Below are 22,576 nucleotides of genomic sequence, written 5' to 3'. Positions count from 1 at the left end.
AATGATTGGGAACCCTGCAAACTCTAGAGGGGCTCTGTCAGAGATGTGGGAGAAAAGGGGGGGGGCAATTCTGTTGCCTTTGCTAACCCAGTCTTGTCCATTGCTTTCCCTCCTGCCTCGGACCTGAAATTTTCTTCTCCACTCCCGTGCTCAGAAGTCAGCAGGAGAGCCACGGTCATTCTGATTGCATGAAGTGGCTTTTTACTGTTAAATAACTTTCTTCCCTCTCTCACTCACTCACTGTTTTTATTCGTTTTGTAACAGTGCCATGCACTTCTGTGAGGTTGTAATAATACACACAGCCGCTCGCCGTGGCTGTCTTCCCAGTTGCTGGGGATGCCACAGACATTCTTTGGCTCTGCGCCTATTTCCGGGAGAGAAACTCTCAAAAGTGAGATTCTGGCTTGTCAGGGCTCACCTGATCCACAGGCGGCTACTTGTAATTCCTTGAGAGCAGGGTTTGCCCATATCCCTAAACCACAAAGTAATAATCCCAGTGTTTAAGCTTTAAAACTTAGATATCTTGGGAAATGACTGTGTTGCTTCTGAAGGAGCATTTGTTGGGCTCTCAGAAACATTAATGTATTAATAAAGGGCATTTTCTTCTTATGACACTCTGGTCAGAGTTTTGTTGTTGTTGTTGTGTTTTTGTTTTTTAAATCTTCACTTAGGAATTTTAATATAACATTTTATGCCAGTGACTCAAATGCCTTTTTTTTTTTAAAGTCATCTTTAACAGGGCTCACTTTCTACCTAATTACCTCAGGCTAATCAGACATTTAGAATAGATCTTTGGCAGCCTGTACCACGGGAATCACCCAGCATCTGTTGTGACAAGGAAGGACAGACTTTCTTTTCAGATAAATGAAACGGCTGGTTTCAAAACTGTTTGGGAGATAGGCAGCTTTGGCGTAAATTCCTTCCCTTTCTTTGCCTTTTTACTCATTCATCTGGTCACCATTTTAATTATCATGGAGATTGGGGTTCACTCTGAATTTGAAAGAGATCCCAGTTAATTTTCGGAGAGCAGTTATATGGGGGGTGGGGGATTCACTTCCCTGTTTTTTTCCAGCAGTATGCAAAGAAAAAAAAGCTTCTGTTTTACCTCCAAATGCAAAAGTAAAGGAAACATGAGCTCTAAGGATTTTTGTTTTCTCTCTTTAACAAATCGGTGTTTCTCGCTGGGCGGTAAAATGATACCGGCTTTTCTCTCCCTTGCAACAGTTAATCAGTGTAGCACCTCTGACTTCTTTTATTTTCAGTCCTTACAGAGTTGTTGCTAATCAAAGACCAGCGACACAGTAGGCTGCTAGATATCTTATCAGAATTTGAATTTTTTTTTCTAGCAGTTTTTCCTTCTGAATGTTTAGCCTACGTGTAAACCGGCAGAAGTGTTCAAAGATACAGACATGGATGTTTACTGTGGTGCTGACAATAATAATGAAAAACCGAACCCAAACACACACACACACACACACACACACACACACACTTGGTAACTTTAAGAATGAAGAATTATTTTATACTTTTGGGGGTGTCTTGGATGTTTTTGAGACACTGTAGCAGATGCTGGGTAATAGGTGGTCTGAGCTATACCCTTTTAAAACCAACCCTATTGAGTTGACAAAGATGAATCAAACATTTTTTTCTTTTCAGAATTATGCGGTACGAAGATTAATCAAATAATTGCCTATGAGATTGTACTCTCTAGAACCAAGCTAAATACTGCAAATACTAGCAGAGGATTTGTCAAAACTTGAAAAAAGGTGGAAGTTTTTCCCAAGGAATCACCGAGAAGGGAGGGGGAATAAATGTTAGGGAGGTGAATCAGGAAAGGTGCTTTTGACCCTTGAGGGTCTGCGGAGGTCCTGGACCAGCCAGAGCCGACTAAATAAAACGTGCTAAGAGAAGAAAGAGTCAGGGAAAGACGCTGCCAGCGGGGTCAAGGAGCCAATCTTCCCCGACCTAGTAGACCACCTTAAAGAGGTTCATCTTTGTACTAACACCAATGGGAACTCACAGAGGGGGGTTAAGCAGGCAAGACTAGATTTGCATTTCAAAAAGGGTCCTCTAACTGCTTTGTGAAGAAAAGGTTAGGGGAGTCTGAATGCTTGCTACTGGAGGCGGTTTAAATCCAGGTTGGAGATAGTGACCTTGGAGGCTAATGTTGAAGAGCCAGGGAAAAGAAAAGAAGGAACATTTTTGAAATTTGACGGAGGGGATTAGATTGAATTTGAGGCTGTTAGGCAGGAGCTTATTGCTCTCCCCTGTCCGATGGTCTCTGTAAGGCCGGAAGGGGGTCAGATGGGAAAGGCAAGCTCTCCAGTCTGAGTGTGGTCAAGTTGAATTCCCGGTGATAGTAAATAAATCATGACTGAGCCACAGGACAGAAAGCAGTGCGGTTTTAACATGTAAAGGGGTACGAGTGGGCTCCACACGGAGAGAATTATGTGTATGGTAAAGCGTGGTATATTTGTGTCTAGGTACAATTCTATGTTCCACATGAATAAAATATGGAAAGATGCCAAGACAATTAAGAGTACAAGCTGTAGCCAGTGAGGGGCCTTGAGGAGGTGACAATAGGGGTGTGAGAAGTAAAATACAGCTTCCTGATTAAAGCATTAGGATGTATTCTAGGTAGGTAGAAAGCCGGGTTCTTGTAACAGACAATTAATGACAGTTAAAGGCAGACATACGAAGAGACTTCTCTAGATGCTTCCTAAGTGGGAAAGGGTGTAGCATTATTGAATTTTTGAGTCAGAATAGGAATCTTCCCTGCTGCCGCATGTTCCTACCCCAGTGGCTCACAAGGACCCCCTGCTTTTTAATCCCCTTTCCACTAGATCACACTAGCACCCAGGATTTCCCTTGTGGTCTGCTTTTCACCCACGGGCTACATCGGAACACAATCCCCCCTCTTTCAGATGAGGACATTAGGCAGTAAGGCCACTTATAGCCACCGTATGCAGTACGGGTGCCTTTTGTTAGAGGTCCCAGGGTTCCCCTTTTTACCCACAGTTTGACCCACAGAAGACAGAACTGTGGGGCCAAAGAACAACCCCTTTCCTAAGTGATTTGAGCAAACAAGAAACCTTAGCTGAAGAAAAGAATAACCTCTGGTCTCTCTTACTCCTTCAAAAATCACAATTTAATTTTCACCTGGTCTTGAAACTGTGCTTAGTGCAAAACTGAGCCGTGTGCACACCGGCAGATTTTCTCCCTTTGGTTGCATTCTTTCCTCAGGATAAATACCTAAGAGTTCATGAGATCTCAGGGAAGATGACTCTAAATGGAATTCACACTGCATCTGGTCTCTTCAAAGAGGTAAAAGGCGACTTTCAGTCGCCAGCAAGTCAGCCAGAATTCCCTGAGTAAGGGTCAAGCCGGAGGACCTGCCCAGATACCTTCTTAGCCCTGGAGGCAATGGGGTGGAGTTTGACAGGGCGGGAGGCACTAGGTTTTAAGTGTGTTTTTTTTGAGATGTTTCCAGAAGGTTCTATAGCCTGCCCTAGAAATGTGATTTAATTTTGTCCATTAAAAAAAAAAAAAAAAAAAAAAAAAAAAAAAAAAGGAAGCTGAAGTGATGATTTATGTTACTGAAGGTAAAAGAAAAAAGCCAAATCATTTAAAGAAGCCCAAATGTTTCTTCACATTAGTTGGAAGTGAGCACTGGACCTATCACTTGTGGATTATGATTTTATGCTAACTTTCATTGTACTGGTTTTGAGTAGATTCTCTCAGTCAGGACTCACTGTGCCTCTGTGATGTGAATTCTGCCGTTTCCATCCCTAGTAGAGGAAGAAGCACAGAAACACTTCCTAGCCAGTGGCAGAAACTAGATTTTGAATTCAGCTGGCTCCCTTTCGGAGATTCTCACACTAAGCACTGCCTTTCTTTAGACCTGTTTTATCTCATTTCATTTCATTTATTTTATTTCATTATGCCTTATAGTCTGCTTTGCTTAAAAATGATAAAATTCAGATAAACTTAAATTATATTAAACAGCTGCTCATATTCTGCTAGGATTGTGTGTGTGCGTGTGTGTGTGTGTGTGTGTGTGTGTGTGTCTTTAAAGTTTAAAACTTCTACCACAGCAAGCACTTCTTTCTCCTAGGAGCACACTCTCTGGCAACTCTTAGAGCCTGAGGAGACATTCTCGGAAAAGCCTTTCCACTCCTAGATTCTCACAGACGTGCTGACTTTCTTCTGTCAGTGAACAGTTTTGTGCCCTGTGTTCATTTTGATATGAAATTGCACCAGCTTCATTTCTACCAAGGAGCCGAAGCGTTACTTGTTGCTCTTCCTAATGCAGGGATCCAGCAATGGATTTCTATAAGCTAGAAATAAGGGTTCCTGGAATCTGGCATGAGACCACACTGCTTACAAATCACATTCTTTTAAGGACTGTTTGCAGTTAGGGTTGATGAGTTGGGGACAGTGACTTTGCAGTCAGCTACGGGACAGGTTCAAAATCCAGTCCCGAGACTTAGGAAACATGTGACTGGTGACATTGTTTCCTAAGACTCCTTATCCTTATTGTGACACGGAGCTAACTTTTTCACATCGTTTGTGTAAGGATCAAGTCAGTTAATATGTGTACACATATTAACAGTTTAGGGTCTCCCTAGCACCGAAAACAGGGGTGCTAATAAGTTAGTCTTTTGTACCAAGAGAGGAAAAAAACAAAACCAGCTTAAGAGGCAGTTTTTTTTTTTTTTTTTTTTTTTTTTTTTTTGAGTAGGAAAGAAAGCGGCATAGGGAAGGAAAGGGGAAGGGGCCTGGTGGATGGCTCAGTGGGTAAAGTCGATTGTTGCCGGATAATGAAAGCCGGAAGTCTGTGTTCAGTCCCTGGAACCCACGTCCAGGCGAGAAGACAGACTGATTCCACAAGATTTTCTGTTGATGTCTAACATACATCCTGGCATGTGCATGTACCCACAAACGTCAGGCACACTCATGCCTTACACACATACATGCACACATACACACACACACGATGCTAATAAATTAAATTTTTAAAAAGGGAAAAGGTAAAGATCTTAAAGAGTGTCATAGAAGGGAAGAACCATGGAGAGTCTGAGCTATCCAGACAACTTCAGCAAAGCCTCAGAGTAGAATAATCCTTAGAGAGAGAACTGAAGCAGGCAGGGACAGAAGAGAAGAGTGAAAAGGCTTGATCGTTCACTTGTAAGGTGAGTGTGCTAATCAGATTAAATTTCATTTGGCATGTCCTGCTGTTTACTTGGACAGTGATGTCTGAACAAGTTATTATTTATTATTTCTGTTCCTTGCCATTCTGATTAGCTCATCAGCAATCAGCCACTATTCATAGCTCTTCAGTCGCTTGTATTAAAACAGCACCCCCTCTCCTCCCCCCAGTCTGCAAATTACCCAGGTTGGGGAAAGAGCAATATTCTCTCTTCAGAGACTGCTTGTCCTGGACCTTGCTGCTACAAGCCTCCAAATGGTTCATAAAATCTGAAGACCAACTTTGAAGTATCATATGGTTTCTAGGGAACTGGAGAATACACCATCTACCTTCAGATCAGACTCTTTGGGAGGGGAAGTGTTGAAGGGTTAGCTCAGCTATGAACACGAAGGGTCCAGCAAATTACACAGTTTCTGACTGTCCTCCGTATAACTGCAGGAGTCATGTGTTCTCTGCCTTTGCGTTTTCTTATTAGAGACAAGCAGCCTTGCAGGGGTAATTGTGACAAATGATCAGGAACTGCTCCCTTTAACGATTTCTGAAGACAGCGTGTTACCTGAAGAGTTCGTGCGATAACCTGTCCGTAGATGGAGGTTGACATTATTTTACACATTAGATTTAATCTTGAAAAGTGGTGTACAGGAAAGGTATTTGTTAAACTGAATGATAGTTTTTGTTTTTTAAGAAAATAATTTTTTTTCCTCAGAGGAAAATAATTCATTGGTCTTCTTCTAATGAAAATAAAGCTACCAAATATTAGCTCCCCCCACCCGACCCCCACAGTGAGTAATTTTTTTTTTTTTTTTTTTTGGTCAGTGTGCGGTTTACACTGAATTTTAACACGAGACATTAGTTAAGAGCTTTCATGATGTCAGACATAAAACAAAAAATTATCTCCACATTCATGCAGTTTCTCGCTACGGTGTGTGTAGGATTTGAATATCCAAGCAACCACGTGTATGACCCACCTGTCTCACCTTTGCTGCCATTGCCTGCTGAGCAGAGGCATGGTGCTTAGCCTTTTATTCAGACTCACTGGGCTTCAGTTTTCTGAGGCCAGTCAGGTAGTATATGAATTAATATGAACTTTCTTAAAAATGGATGCGTGTGGATCTGTGAAGTCGCTCATGGTAAAGGTGCTTTTCCGTGAAGTCTGAAGAACTAAAAAATATCCCAGAAGCTCACATAAAGGTGAAAGGGGAGGACTGACTGTACAAACGTCCTCTGACCTCTCTGTATGGGTAAGCTGGCATGCCTCGTCCCATGCGTATATCACACGCACACCACACACACACACACACACACACACACACACACACACACACACTTTAAAAGAAAGGCCAGGTGTCCTCTTACATTTAAAAAAAAAAATGTGCTCAAAGCACGTCGGCCCATAAGATGCTGAACCGTCTCTGAGACGTACACAGCTGTTCTCTCCTGCCCTAATCCTTGACAATCGGGACACTAATTAGATTTTTTTTTTAAACGCCATGAAAGACATCCAGGCTGTCTCTGTAGAGGACCTGGGAAATACAGGGGTGATGTATTAGTTTACCAGCCAAGAGCACAAAGTGACAGCACGGCTTTCAGAAGGTGGGCCACCTTCTGAAAAAAGAGAGTACAGGGACACAGTCTCTCACGGACTGAAAGGTGTGCACATGGATCCATCGAACCACGCACTTGTAAAGTACATCCACGTGGTTTTTTTTTTTTTTGTGAATAAACTCTCCACAGTGACTGTCTTCCGGTGCAACAGTCTGAAGACTGTTTCCGTGGGACAGAGGAAGGACACAAAGCAGTGCTCTCTGGTCTTTCACCCCGGGCTCTCTCTGTGTTGACTCACCACCTGGTCAGCAGAGAAGTAAGGAGAGAGAGCTCCAGGGTGTCTCCCTGATGGATTTACGACCTTGGGCTTTAAGATGAAGCCTCTGTAATCTTGAAACACATTGATTGATAGATTCACCTGGGTTTCCAAGGATAGGGTGAAACAATCAATACTTGAGAGCCCTTTACTGGGGTCCGGGGTCTGCCAGTAAAATCTAAACGCTGCCACTTGGCAAGTTGAGCAGCTTTTGTTATCTGCTTCCCGGGGCTATAGGGTGGGCTTCTCCAACGGCCAGGCCAGGCCAGCGTGACTCAGAAGTCCTGACTGTTCAAGAGATTAGCTGGAAGTAAGAAGGCAGGACTTCTCAGTGCTGGGCCCCTCCTGTCTTGGTGCTCACAAAGAAATCAGACCACTCTCGTATTTTTTCTTGTTTGTCAGGCTTCGAGACTTCATACTTATTTATGAGAATCGCATGTTGAAATTGTGTAAGCCCGTCTACTTGGACTTTCTTTATAGCGTCATGGATACGTACTGTGTGTCTACTCATTATAAACCTTTTGGGACACGTGGGACATTTATTCTGAAGGGGCTGCCTAAGTGCATGAGCTGCCATGTTGCCTTTCGAATTCGTAATGAGGAGGCTCCTGTAGGGACACCCGCTGGGCCATAAGGCTTTATATTGCATTTTGGATCTTGTTTAAAATTTAAGTTGTCGGGAAGGCCCACCATATGTTCCCTCTAGTTTTAGAAATTTATCATTTCAGTCATTTAACAACTCAACCACTTTTTGGGAAAGTCACCCGTAAGACTGGCCACTTAGCAGCTAAAGCTGGCTTGCTTCGCTTTACAGAGTTTAAGGCAGATGCCCATCCAAGTATCTTAAGTGCTTTGCTTACGCTTCCCGTAAGACTTTTTTTTTTTTTTTTTTTTTTTTTTTTTGATTGTTGTTTTAAATGACCTAGGTTTCTGTGCATTCTGTTTTGTTTGTTTTGAAACAGGGAGGCTGAGGCTGTCCCTGGTCTCCTGATCCAGCCGACTTTACTAGGAGGTAGACGGATGGAAGGCATGAGCCACTACATCCAGCTAGAACCTAGAATTTTTTTTTTTTTTTTAATATGGGGCACTTGAAAGCTGTTAGTCTTTGATTACATTCTCATCCTCTGGTCATTTTGTAGCAAGGAATCATACTCTCTTCCTTGAGATCTCTCTTCATTGGAGTACGTGGCATTTCTGACTAGGTTGTCCAACCCGTGACTACCCCTGTCTTTTCTTTGTGGGGGTCTTTCTCTGATTTTTGCCAAGTATGGATATTAACACATCCTACATTTATTATCCAGGTTGATTTATGCATCTTTTCTTAACCCTTTCTTTTATGTGTGTACATGAACTCTTGGGTTTTAGAATGTGTACCGTCTATATATGCAGGTGCCTGAGGAGATCAGAAGGCAACAGATTCCCTGGCCTAATAGGCCATGATCTACATGAGTTGGCTGCTAAGAACCAAGCCGGTGTCTTTTTCAAGAGCAGCATGTGCTCTTGAGCATTGTGTCATGTCTCCAGCCCCTCGTGTGTTCTTTCTTACCGTGTTTCAGACTTGGAAGGAAGGACATGTGTAGGGGATCTGCAGCTGTGCTGGGCCCACCCTGGGACTTCTCTGAGATGCCAAAAAGAGAGAGGAGTGTCAGAAAAAAATGGAGGCTAAATCCATGAAATCTGAAGGGTAGAGAGATGAGCCGTGTGGATGAAGAGAAACAAGATGAACAGTTGGTGTACAGGCTCCAGGCCACCACATCTTTTAGGGTCTCAAATGTGTTCCCCGGGGGCATACTGTCGTCAGAGAGCTGCACTGGAATGTTGGCTCCTGTTGTCAGCTCTGTAAGAGAAATGACTTCACATCTGTACCTGAAACCCCTTTCTATTTGTTTATGAACTAGACCTGTAACCCTGCCTTCTTAGGTGGGTTCACCTGGATGTCCATTTGGGACCCCAAGTTTCACATGTCTCAAACTTGAGTCTTCCCTGTCTCCTGAAGTTAACCTTTCTCTTGGGCTTACTAATCTATCTCTGTCCAGTATCATTCTAGATCTTACCTTCAAAGCCATCTGTAGCTTTCCTTTATCTATGCATTCTGAGATTTCAGAAGTATTCAGTATTATCTCCTTTGGGTCTTGCACCTGGCGCCTCTGTGCCTTCCCTTTACCTTTGACCTGGCGGTTTCGGTCAACTACGTGAGTCTCTGGACCTCACCTAATCCTCCTGTTGGTCTCCACCACTTTCAAGTTTCCAGACCCAACTCTGAGTTGAGGTCATGCGACATTCCTAGCAAGAGATAATTGTCTCCCCGTCAGTCTTCCTGTATATCTCGGGACCCTATCTAAACCTGCTCTCCACTGCCACGTTAATATTTCCAAACTCAACCCTGGGTTGATGTCATGGAAAATTCCTTAGCGGGAGATAATTGTCTCCCCTCCAGCCATGCTGTGGCCCTCGTGATGTTGACTATTCTTTGGCCATCATAAGTGTCATTTAATAACCAACATTACTGTATAGAAGCTACTAGTCAATCCTCACAGACTGTAAGCTCCTTGTGGGGCAGGACTGATCTTGTTTATTTATTACTCCTATAGATTCCCCATATCATCATGTACTAAGCATTTGCTAGTTGGAATTCAGCTTCTAGTCTGAGAAGATGTAGTCTGAAGCACGTTAGCAGGATCTGTGATAGTGATTTTTTAATTTGACATTAATTTCGTGTCTCTGTGTGCATTTGTTTTATTCTGAAAAGCTTTTTTATTAAGCTGTGCCGATGGCATAAATGGAACAGTTGACTGGGAGACCAAACAAGCCAACAGTTTTATTATCAGCAGAAAAATGGCTACTGGGAAGAAAGATGGTGAGTTTAGGCTATAAATGTAAACCTTCATTTGGCTGTCAGTGTTTGCCTCCAGTGTTCCTTTGTTATGCTTTAGCCCTGTGTCAGTGAGTGTTTAATAAGTCAGTCTGAAAGAATAAAATTTTGTTTTCCTAATCTTCTAAAAAAAAAAAAAAACTCGTGATCCTCTTGTGTTGTTAATCTACTATTTTCATTTTTTATAAACTAAAATCACTCTTGTTTTTAACCTATGCCCCTCACCCATTACACCACGTATCAAGCTGTTCTAGTGTGCTCATTATACCAACTTATTGAAAACACTAAGGAGGACAATTAATATAATTCTGAAACAGTCTTTGTAAACTTAGAGGGAAAAAATGGCCATGACTATTTTGTCTAATTTTGGGTAATTTGATTGTAAACTAAATTGGTGTTTTGCTATTAAATAATTACGTGGTACTTGTTTTCTATTAGAAAGATGGCTTCACCCTTGAAGGATGGGTTCATCTCTCTACATTTTTCCATCTATCAATGTGTCCATTAGCAACATGGCATGACCTCTGAAGCAATGTGTTTCTTTCGGGGAGAAAAGCCTGCCTTAGGATTAGCTTTTCTCAGAATTATCACTTACCATTGTAAACTTTCACTTAATATTATTGTTTGTTTATTCAGCTTTAAGGTCTTTCTCCAAGTATTAGCTGTATGTGGATATGAGGATTAATCAAACAGTAGCCTGGTTTCTGTAACTTTGGGGCCACCAACATGCTTGCATAATAATGCCAGTGTTAAAGTATTTTGGAAAAGAGTATTTAATACCATAAAATGTTCTTCCTAGGAGATTAAAAACTTCAGAGTAAGGAATGTCCTTCCTTCATGTGAGGTCGCTAACAGTTTTGTAACTGGTACCAGATTATTCAGCAGCTGGAATCTTCATCCTTCACATCTGCTTCACGGTAGGGCAAGGTTTCCTAGTATCACTTCTGTCTTTGAAGCAAACATCTGTGTACTTAGGTATTTCATTGCTCATATCTATATAAAGATAACAATTTTATAAGAGAAACTTCCAATGAAAAGGTGCCAGGCATTTGTTTTACAGCGTATGAGAGCACTCATTCTAGAACTGCCTGTGGTCTAGCCTCCCACATCCTCCTCAGCCATCTCTAGTGGATTCTCCCACAGGTCCTTCAAAAGACTCACTCTGGTGACTCTTGTGGTTTTGTTGGTTAGTTTGACACAGCCTGTTTCTTCCTCTTTATGAGTCTGGTATGTGTATCCTTGGTTATTTCTGGTCAACACTGGATCTCTGCTCTATCTCTTCCAAAGGAACTCAGTCATCTTTGGCTCCTCATGCACTCATGGGATCCCCATAGATTCTTTCTCTAGGTTCCCCAACGTTTGGCACTAAATCATAGCCATCCTTTTCTTCCCCATGCTCCCTCTTGTTTTAAACTATGATCCTTAGCACATCCTGCCTTTCCTATGGTCCCTGTTTGATTCACCAAAAGAGTGTTGCCTAGCTTGTTCATAGAGCCACTGAGTTTCTAAGCTGGAGCTGTTTGGAATCAAGTGTATCTCCCAACAGACAGACAGACAGACAGAATTCACCAGGATCTCCAAGAAGTAACTATCTCTTTCTTTTTTGAATGCCGTGCTTCTGATTGGACCTCAAACTAATGTTTAGTGTGTGACTTGACATCTCCTGAAATAGAAGTAAAAATCCCTGTCAAACTTATCTATTAAACCAGTTTGGGTTGTAATTCTCTTATTTCTGCTTCCTTCCGAGTCTTCTTTTTTTCCTGGTTTCCTCATCCCATTTAAGTCTCAGCATGCTCCTGGGTGACTGGAATAACTTATAGAGAAAGGTGTGGGTTTCATTAACCATATGAAGACACTTAAAGGCAGCTCCATTATTGATCATCAAGTGAGTGCTGGGAATGGAAGGATGGTGCAGTGGTTAGGAACAGTTGCTGCTTTTGCGGAGGACCCAGGTCTGGTTGCCAGCAGCCACAGTGAGTGGCTCACAAGTAGCTCTAATTCCAGTTCCAGAGCACATGTACACGCTGGGGTGCTCACATATACATGCCAAATAAAGATAAATCAGTGAGCGGTGTTTGGAGCGGAGTCTTGAGGATGGAAGGCTGGTTCTTGATGACCTCTTTGCTTCCATGACTGTAGAGGATCAGGAAGTGCCCTTACACTGAAAATATTCCTTTGCCTCTGATAGTCAGGAGGTAAAGTCAGAAGAAAAAAAAAAAACAAATATCTGGACATTTCAAGACTCTAAAGGACCGTGTACAAGAGAGGTGAGGCTCTCCTCCTAAGTTCTAGCTATGAGGCTGGGGTGCCTCCTCTTCTCACCACTGAGGAGGCTTCCTCCTTGAGTGTGTGAGTTTGTGCTTATAACCTTGTCTTTTCTAGTTCTGAAGTGTGGTTAAGATAGCCCTCTGAAATTATAAGCGTAGATTGTCTGATGGAGTTCTGATTCTCTATAAACCACAGAGAAATTATTAAGGAAGTTAAGGAGTCACACGGTTCCTTCTGGCAGGCCTGCTGAAGCCAAACGCTTACCTACTCCATGTGCTGACCTGTTTCTATTGTCCAGTTGCTAAGCTCCAGGGCCACTCCGTCAGTCCTGGATCTGTGCTTGGGAAACAATCATTTAGCCCCTCTGAGATTGATTTTGTCATCGATACAGTAAAGCCTAACTTCTCCAGGAAAGCAAATGCATGCCAGTCCCGGCTTGAGAAGGAAGCTAAGGGCAGGTCTCGGTCAGAACCAGGACTTTGATCTCTCTTTTAATAAAGATATGTGCATGTCTAGATAGCACAGCATCTAAAATCCTTTTCAGCTTCTTGGCGTTCTGAGTCATGTTCTATTGATCACCCATTAACGATAGTTTGCACCCCTTTCCTATCAACATGTGAGATACATAGACCCACAAATCATACAAAGGGGAACCATTTGGTTAGATAATAACCAAGATAATTCCAATTTAGAAAAATTAATAAGTGACTTAAACTAGGAGGGCAATTTTTCATGAACTGATTCTTCTGCCTTTTTGTAGAGAAAGATCCGAGCTTTGATTTCTGCCCCACATGAACAGAAATGGCTGTATTCTCAGCAAAGAGGTAATCTTAATGTCTGTGGGATGAATCCTGCAGTTTGGGCATGGGCTATCTGTGACTGCAAGAAAAACAATAGCTGCCTATCTCCACATGAATGGCCAGCTGGCTTTTGATACCCTGAGGTAAAGGCTGACAGCGGAGAAACACTTGCAATTGAAAGCCAACATTTATGGGGCTGGATAGATCAAATCTCGCATGAATCTGAATGAGAGGAGAGAGAAAAAAAAAAAAAAAAAAAAACGAAAACAGGTGGTGTACCTGCTTGGGTATTAAGTTTTCTTAAAATATTTTTTTCTACAGCAATTATCTGGTTTAATAATTGAATTCCAATTTGAGTGTTGTAATGACTTGTTTAAAATGAATTATGAAGGAATTCATAAATTCATTAAGCCCTGGAACTCCCGTGGTGAGTTATCTTTATGCAGAGAGCCAAAGGGATCCAGTTCTCGATCTGTTCCAATACACTGGTTATCCGCTCTTTACGGTGCTTCTCTCACAGGGACTCTGAGTCTCAGAGAGATGGCTAAGCCCGTGAAAGCTGTAAATTGAAGGGAAAAAAAAAGAGAAAGCCTCATTCCCCCATTAGCACTTAAAATGTTTGATTTTTCAGAATATTCATACTTAGTTGCTTAGATCAGATTTTGCCGTTGAAAGTTGCATTAAGACCGGCTTGGTCAGCACTCTCTTCATAGCCTGAGGATCTTTGAAAAAAAGAAATCGTCTTCTTAATTTTTATTTAATTTCTTCCAGGTAGTGTTATCCATTAAGATAACGCTGTGCACAGTTGTAAATAGCTATCTGGCTCTCTAGCTATAACATAGTCTTGTTTAATTTGTCTCCAAAGTACCTTTGTGATGCTCCTCAATGCATGAGTAATTTCACATCTTAAAACTGGACAGTGATAAAATTGAGATGCTTTTAAAAATGAACTTTTAGTGTGTCGTACAAAAGTTATTCATTATAGTATCTCGGTCATTTTTTTAAGTTGGTTAGGTTATTCTTCTGCTAAGAGTAATACCTAATCCATAAATCTGCATTTAAATTATGCATTCTGTTTCCCACATAGCTAGCAAACATGAAGTTATTTCACGTAACACCGTATGTTCATTTTGATTCAAAGACTCATGTATACATAGCATCTAGATTGAATTAAGGTTTTCAATTGTGCATTATTTATTTCTGACTCTATTACATTGCACAGAGTTTATACTGCTTTTGCCTCAAGTAATGACCCTATCCCGGGCATATTAAGAGTCTATTCACGGCCGTATGGCTTCAACTGGAAACCAGGAAATAGACCACAAAAGGGTCCACTTGGGCAGCTAATGCTTCAGATGCTGGCTTCTGCTTTTTTCACATCTGGCAGAGCACGGTACACACGGAAACAGCACGTATCTCCTCTTAATTTATCGTGCAGCCCTACCTTATTTGCTAGTCTGGCTTTTAAACCTGCGGCGGGTTAATCATTGAAGGCATTAAGAGGCGAGAGAAGCCGTTATAGAAAACATACTGATAGCAATGAGAAATGACAGCTGACAACTTGTCTACCGGGGGGTCCGGGGATGGGGGGAAGAGAAAACAAAAATCCATAAAACACACAACCTTAAAATGCATTAGCCTACTGGGAACCACTCGTGTGATTTGTAAATGACAGGGAGCCAAACAGTCCATCCGGCCCCCGTATAACAGAGCCGTGTGTGGCAACTGATGTGTGGAATGATGATGATCTTGCAGCATCATGAAAGAGGACCAACTGCTGCTCCCTTAGGAACACCAGGCTTCTACCTGTTCCATTCTGTGGGTTTATGGTAAACTGAGGTTTTACCCAATCCTCCTAAACCTCTAAAAAGGAGAGAATGACCATCTGAGTGGATCTTTTAAGGTTATCAGTTTATTGATGAAGAACCTATAAAAGAGATCCACGCAGAATTGGTACCTTGCAAAGGCTGGGTGGACATGCTTATTGACAGTAATTCACGACATTCTTTTCAAAGATTGCAAAAGGAGACAGGTTTAAGATTAAACATAGCTGGAACTTTCCGGCCTGACACTCAGTGTCTGTTTTTATCTTTATGGCTGTGTCCTTGTTCTTAATGACGCAGGGAAAAAAAAAAAAAAAAAAAAACAAGGCCCGGTAAGTGTTCCCTGGCCCCTTTGTAAAGATGGGGTGGCATGTGTGTCTGTTTACCTTTCAGTGGCAATCTACACGGTGAGCGTGAAGCTCTGTTAGAGGTTCTTCAGCAACGCAGTGTTTCTCAAACTTCAGTGTTTGTGAAGTACATCAGTGTTTGCTTCTGTTTCCAGCACAGCTGTGAGTTAAGTGCACACCGATGCAGAAGCTTATCTGTTCCCTCATGCAGAGAAAACATCTCTAGCAGATTCTTAGCAAAGGAAGACAGGGACAATTTAGCGAGCGTGAGGTCCCACTTTATTGCTATCGCTGTCAAGATCCATTATTTGATTCTTGCCTTGCTACTGTCACGTAATATAGGGTTGTTGAAATGCCCTGACCTTACTGTATACCCTGTGACTAAAACATGCAATGAATACTTCTATGAATAAGATGATGGCCATATGGTAAAGAGAAACATGGGAACTGGGTGGGGTGACATGTTGAAATCATTATTTTCCAATATTATTTTCCCTTCGCCCCTGCTTGATTCGGACAAAGATTTTTATGTTTTTTTTTTCCTCAAATGAATTCTATTGCTTATGGTAGTGCAGTTTCAGAAGTTTTAAGATGTACAACCATAAGTGTCTTTCCTATTTGAACATGATGGTTTTGATGCACTGTGGTTCGAACTCCTGCTTTAATTGTTTTGCCCACAGACATTGCTAGATGCGAAGGGATTTAGCTACATACTGGCTCTAAGTTTCAGCTGTGTCCAGCGGCATGTTTGCCAAGGTAATGGATTTGTAGCTGTAGAAGATTATAGAACCATGCAAGACAGGGAGCGGCCAGCCCCTGTGACCTGGGCTTGATTACTACGGTGCTGAGCACATGTAGATTGTGAAGATGCTCAGGCCTTAAGTGCTGTGGCTTCTTAGGATGGTTACATTCTATTTTCTAGGCTAGTTATTGAGAGAAAAAAAAAATCATGTGTGTTACGTTTCCAGTTTGTGGGTCCCACCTCGGCACCTGTGAAGGCAGCGTGAGTTCGCCTCAGGCAGCAAGCACTCTGTGATCTGTGCAAGGCCGTATGAACAATATTGGCATAGCTCCTGTTTGGAAGAACAACAACCCAGGGCTTCAAATGCTCTATGCCATTTTGCTTCTGGAAAGAAGCATAGGTGTAAATTTTTCCCAAATAGCCTCTCTTGAGGAGCTGTTGCTTTTGCAAATAACAAAGGGACAGGAAAAGGGCTCTTCTCAAAAAGTGCTATGTGGGTGCCCATAATTTAAACCCACTGTACAGACAGGAAGCATTATTTTCACAAACAAAACATAGTGGCTTAGTCATTTTCCATTTCTGGATGATGAGTGTGTCATACATCTGTATCATGTTTTTCTCGAGTGAATGGCATATACACTTAAAGTGAAGCAGGCTTTACCGTGGAGTTGCCAAGGTAACTGACCAGCAAGGATGCAGTTCGGCAGATTGCAGAACGGCAGTTGAGTACACATGAATAAAAACAATGTGCTTGTCATCTTAAAGCCCAAGAGGGCGACAGTGGCTTGTGGATTAACTCTGTACATTGAAGAAATGGTTTTTGTTTGTTTTGTTCTGTGAGAATCTGAGGTGTTCTCTACTAGTCACAGTGGGGCGATACGGAATGATAGGTACCCTTTAATGGGTTCATGTTAGGCTTTATGAGGGCTATATAGAAAATAGAATTATTTCAGGGTTATTTAGTGTGAGAGAAACATTGCCTTTTGCTTCCCAAGCTGACATATATCACTTTGCCGTAGCAAACACTAAAAGAGGCTATTACTTTAGGACGGAAACAGAGGATAGTAATCTACAGAATACTATACCTTAAATTAAGTGTCATATGTATTTAGCTCACTCGCATGAGACCTGTGTCTGTTTCTTCACCGTCTCTGTGCAAGGATGGAATCATTCCACAGGCCTCAGTAAACCTATTTAAATATGCCCAACAGTCCTCAAGGTATTTAAAAAAAAAAAAAATGACAAGGAAAATAAAGTCCAGTATTGCACTACACGGTGGTTTGTTTGTTTTTTTTTTTTGGCTTTTGTCTCTAGGAAGATTGATAAATCAGAGGAGTTCAGAAGAGATGCTCTTACATTATTCTAAGTATTCCTAGACTTTGGCTATGATGCTGCAGTCTGAAATTGTAGCATCTTTAATAACTTCTCGGCAGGAATTTGAAAGGCTCCACAGTTTGATTCTCTCTTTCAGCTGTTTTTCTTCTGACATGAGTCTGAGGATTGTACATCCTCGCCTTCTCGCCTTCCTCCCTTCCTTTAACGGATCCCCACATCACCCCAGGGCAGCGCTGAGCATGTTTTCATTGCTGAATGCCCGAATGCCCAAGTGCCTGTCTCTGGGTTCTAAATACCTACTGTTAAGAAAAACATGTTATCTATTAATTTTTATCCAGATTGATCCAACGTCAGCCCATCCTTCAAATTAATGCCGGAACAACTAAAACTCTGGGGTAATTCCATGTTCAGAAGATGTTGCTCTCTCAAATGGGATGGTAACCTTGTGAGAAACAAGGATCTGGTCTCTTTAAAGGGTCCTCACATTTCTGAAACCGTCTGATAGTTTGGACACAGGATATTGAACTAGGGCAAAAAAAAAAAAAAAAAAAAAAAAAAGATTTTCATCCTTCTTAACCTTACAGTTTTTCTCCAATTCAGTGATTATCATTTGGAATGGGATCATCATTCCCCAGTGAGAGCAAACAGCCCCTTTGTAGAAGCTGGCATTAAGAAACACCAAGGGAAGACTTCACACGTTTCAATGCCAAGGGCATCAGTCTCTCTCTGCAAACCTTGTTAAACTATCCTGAGGCTTCTTTTATTTGTGTGTTTGTTTGTGTCTTACGGCTGCATGGCCTGTTTTGTTGTAGTTACTTCATTTGTTTTGAGACAGGATCTTGCTCTGTGATCCAGGCTCCCCTGAACTTGTTCCATACCCCAGGCTGGTCTTCATCTCAAAGCCCTCTTCTTTCTGGGGGAGCAGCAATCCACAGAACGGAGTGACAAGTTTTCTCATGGAGAGAAACATTTTTTGGAGGTTTTTTTTTGTTGTTGTTGTTTTGTTTTGTTTTTGTTTTTAATACTAAAAACTTTACTGTAAGTGATTTGGCTACCTAGGGCTTTTAGCAAGTTTGTGAGCTTGGTGTGAGTAATCTTGGGCTTCTCAGGTTAATTACCCCATTTACAAGCCCATCAGTGACTAAAGGAGAAGGCTGGGCTGATATGGTTTACCAGTCTAAAAATTGCATCGAGTGGCCAGTCATGAAGCTAGAATCCCAGAAGAAGCTACAGAGGTGGCAAAGGGTTAGGACGGTAATGTGTTGGTGCAGAGGATGCTATCAGGAAAAACAAGAGGCAGAAACTAATCAAACCAATTTAGGCATTTCCGTGCACTCACTTCTTATGTCGTGAGTCACAGGGAGTCATGAAATTGGTCCCATTTCACCTAAAGAAGTGATTTGCGTCGAACCGTGTGGCGTAGCCGTTGCTGCTCATTTAGGAGGTGGCAGAGTGGGGCAGATTAGGCTGTTTTAATTATTGTCTTCCAGAACTGGCATCCATGAAATGAAGCTATAGCTTTTAGGAAAGGTTTTGCCCATGTGTGGAGAAAGTAGCGTACTTCCTAAGTATACATGAGTATAAAGCGTGTTTGTTCAGATGAGGGTTATATAGACTGACTCGCCTCTATCTGGGAAGCAGTTGTACTTATTAAAGTACTCTATGTATTTGCTTTTCAAAAAGGGAAAGGCAAACCCTGCACTAATTAAGAAATCTATCGGTTCTTCTTCAAAGTGTATCACTGGTGATATTTTTGAACAAAACCAAATCATCAAAGTGATATTTACATCTCTATGCTACTTAATGGCAATTAAAAATACTAAATGTCACGTATGTCATTTTGTTTGTGTGGTATCTTAACGGTTTCTAAACACAAGTCGGAAGAGTTTTTCCTATGCTTTGTCCTAAAACTGTTTCCCTCTCCAACAAATGCACACGCACTAACGGTTCTCTGGTGTGTTATTTTGGTTTTCTGGGTAATTTTTGCACAGTGAGATTCGTCCCAGTTATCGAGGACATGTCTTATTATCATCTGTTTCTTTTCTTCCCCCTTTGCTTCTAGTGTTCACTCTTTTCTCCAAGGTCCACTCTGACCGGAATGTGTATCCGTCTGCAGGGGTCCTCTTTGTCCACGTGCTGGAGAGAGAGTATTTTAAGGGTGAATTTCCACCTTATCCAAAGCCTGGTAGGTTCTCTGCCGGAGGGGAGAAGGGTTAAATATCTTTTTTGTGCATTGTGCAGATCTGGATGATAAAAAATCAAATATGATTAACACTGTTTGAAATGATCTGGAGACATGAAAATTTTGTTGTGGGATCTTTCTCATTTTTAAGATGAGACATTTACTTATAAAAAGGAATTTGGTTTTGCATTTTAGAGTGCATATTTTTGCAGTTTTAGTATTAACTGTCACATTGCTGCCTGGCAAATGACCTAGCTCTAGGCACACAAAAATAATTACAGTCTCACCCAATTATGATTTTTCATACTATTTCTTACGTAGCACACTGGATTTTTTTTTTTTAGAAAAGTATACATTTGTTGTATAAGAGAATGAAGTAAGGGATTAAATAACTGTTTTAAAAAGCATTTACTGTATGAGACAATTTGATAAAAGTTCATAATGTAATGATTAATTTTCATTCAGAGTAATAACAATTATTAAACCATATTTAATTCACTATTGATTTGAATATATTACTTTGAATTATCACAAGGACTGTCATATTAATGAAGATATAGAAAGAATAATCAGAGGAAACATCAAGTTACAATTCTAAAGTAACAAAAATTAGTTCTGAAAATTAAATCTTGGAAGAATACATGTTTCATATTAGAATCCATATAAATGTTCTTTTGTGTATTACATGAGGAATAGCAGCTTATCTGACAACATTAAAAAATGAAGGCAGACCTGTTTTTATTAGTAAAAAGAATCTTTTCATCAGTTACTTTAAAAGTATTTTTTAAAGAGATTTGCAATTTTTGTAAAACTATATGGTTAAGCAATTGTTACGTGTAAAAAAGGCATTATGACATATTGTGATACCTTGATGATTTTTTCACCACTCCTTAATATTCGAGTGTAGTTCTTTGGAGATCTGTGGAGGGAATGTCTCTTATTAACAGGTGAATGCGTATCGGGAGATGTTTGTGAGGGATAGGTGTTGTCTCACTGGTAAAACTGTCTTGATGTATTCTTCTCAAAATACTTCCAAAAAATTTGTTTGAATCTACCCTATTTATTAGATACTAGACAATTTCATCAGCCAAAAGAATTTTTTCTGTCATTATGTGGATTTCTAAGTCAAATCTTCAGATGATTTTCTATTCATTTGTGTATTTAGTCTGCTACAAATGTCAGATAAACCTTTTTTTCCAATAGACTGTTTTGCTTGAATCCACAAATGAAACACGTGTGAAAATAACTGTTTATGTCTCAATTCTGTGTTCCTCATCTAGGTGAGGTTAGTAATGATCCCATAACATTTAACACAAATTTAATGGGCTACCCAGATAGACCTGGATGGCTTCGGTACATCCAAAGGACACCATACAGTGACGGAGTTCTGTATGGGTCTCCAACAGCCGAAAATGTGGGAAAACCGACTATCATTGAGGTAATTTATTTTGAATAAGCAATACTGTGTTTTTGTAGCATTTGTTTTAAATGTTGAAACGATTGTTACAAGGCAGTGATTTTTAAGGTTATTTTTTTAACCGTAGAAATGTCCTCACTAATGTGATATTTCTTTCTGTAAACTTTGCTACTTCAACTTTTATATTAATAATGATAAACTAGTGGGAAATTAAATGACACTTAAAGAGATAGTTATAAATTCTATGTAATAAAATAACTAAGAACGTAAAACACTTTTCGTTTTGCATATTAAAAATGATTTCAGTTATTTATGTCTGAGCATGGGTGTGGGTGCATTTGTGGAGGTCAGAGGACAACTTTCACGAGTCTCTCCTTCCACCGTCTAAGTCCTGAGGATTATGTCATCAGACTTGGCAGTAAGTGAATTTACTCACTGAGCCAAATTGCCAAGTCAACTCTACATTTTTTTAAATTCAAATCCCATGTTTATTGAAATAAAGTCATTCACTAAAAATCTTAATTACTGAACATTGTGGAAGGAGAGGAGGGTTCAAAGGCAAAGGACAAGTGCATTCCGTCATGTTTTATGGTCTGGGCACTGAAGATCTAAGAAAGGCACTCTTCTCCAACGCTGAAGTAACCGCCGTAATTAGAAGCTGCTTGAGGAGACCAGTTCACACAATCAGGGAAGTCTACCTGGGGGAGGAAGCAGCCCTTCCAGATTTTGGAAATAGGGTTTGAGGCTGTAGCTTAGTGGTAGAGAAGATGGAAGTTCATCCTCAGCACTAAAAAACAAAACAATCAAACAGATAAAAACCCAACACACACACTCACACACCACACACACAGGCATACATACAGACACACACAGCATACACACACAGGCATACATACAGACATACATATATACACACACAAGACACACACACAGACACACATATCGCACACAGAAATTCATACAGATATTCATAAACAGGCACACACACATCACACACACAAACACAGACACACACACACACCCCACATACACACATACCACACACAGAAACACACATATATTCATAAATAGACACACACATCCCCCTGACACACATCACCTCCCCCCCCACACCTACACACACCAAGTACACACACAGACCACACATACACACACACATACACATACACACACAGGTATACATACATACACAGAGACACACAGATACACATACACACACACACAGAGACACAGAAACAGACACACACACACACACACACACACACACATCACACATATACATCTCCAAACAAATCAGGAAACTGAGAAAAAAATGTGGAAGTCCGGGTGTAGTCCAGCCGACAATCAGTAGGTCAGCACTATCAGCGCTCCTAGGTAAACCCCAGAGATCTTTGTTAGCAGTGATGGTGGAGTTAGCTCATATTCTAAAGGCATTTGGATGTTCTAATAAACCAGTGTTTTCTAGTATCTGACTGCAAACCTATAAGACCTTAGAAGTTCAAAGTCATGAGGGTAACCATAAGTGATAATTTAAGTGAAATTAATACTTTTTAAAATAATTTACACTTAAACGATAACAGTGTCTCACTGTTGATCTGGGTCCTGGAAACCAAACTCAGTTCCTCTGCAAGAGCAGGAAATTCTCTTAACTGCTGAGTCATCCCCCCAGTGCCTCTGTTGAGCTCTTTTAAAACAAGGAATTGAAGTGATCTCTCGTAAC

The 22,576-nt window shown here is 40.9% G+C and overlaps 1 protein-coding gene across 4 annotated transcripts in view; it reads left to right on the top strand.

Moving 5' to 3' along the window:
- The window catches only part of SGCE (sarcoglycan epsilon), a 67,113-nt gene that overhangs the window by 6,096 nt on the left and 38,441 nt on the right, over positions 1 to 22,576 (top strand). For 2 of the 4 annotated variants that reach the window (XM_080936329.1, XM_080936328.1), the window contains exons 2-4: positions 9,820 to 9,927; positions 19,320 to 19,442; positions 20,720 to 20,877. In XM_080936329.1, the coding sequence (XP_080792455.1) occupies positions 9,820 to 9,927; positions 19,320 to 19,442; positions 20,720 to 20,877 (389 nt within the window). The remainder of the gene's footprint in view (positions 1 to 9,819; positions 9,928 to 19,319; positions 19,443 to 20,719; positions 20,878 to 22,576) is intronic. The other 2 variants (XM_080936331.1, XM_080936330.1) reach the window with 1 other exon arrangement.

This window comes from Micromys minutus, assembly GCF_963924665.1.
Source record: "Micromys minutus genome assembly, chromosome: 23".
Taxonomy (NCBI): domain Eukaryota; kingdom Metazoa; phylum Chordata; class Mammalia; order Rodentia; family Muridae; genus Micromys; species Micromys minutus.
This window is presented reverse-complemented; position numbering and strand designations above follow the sequence as displayed.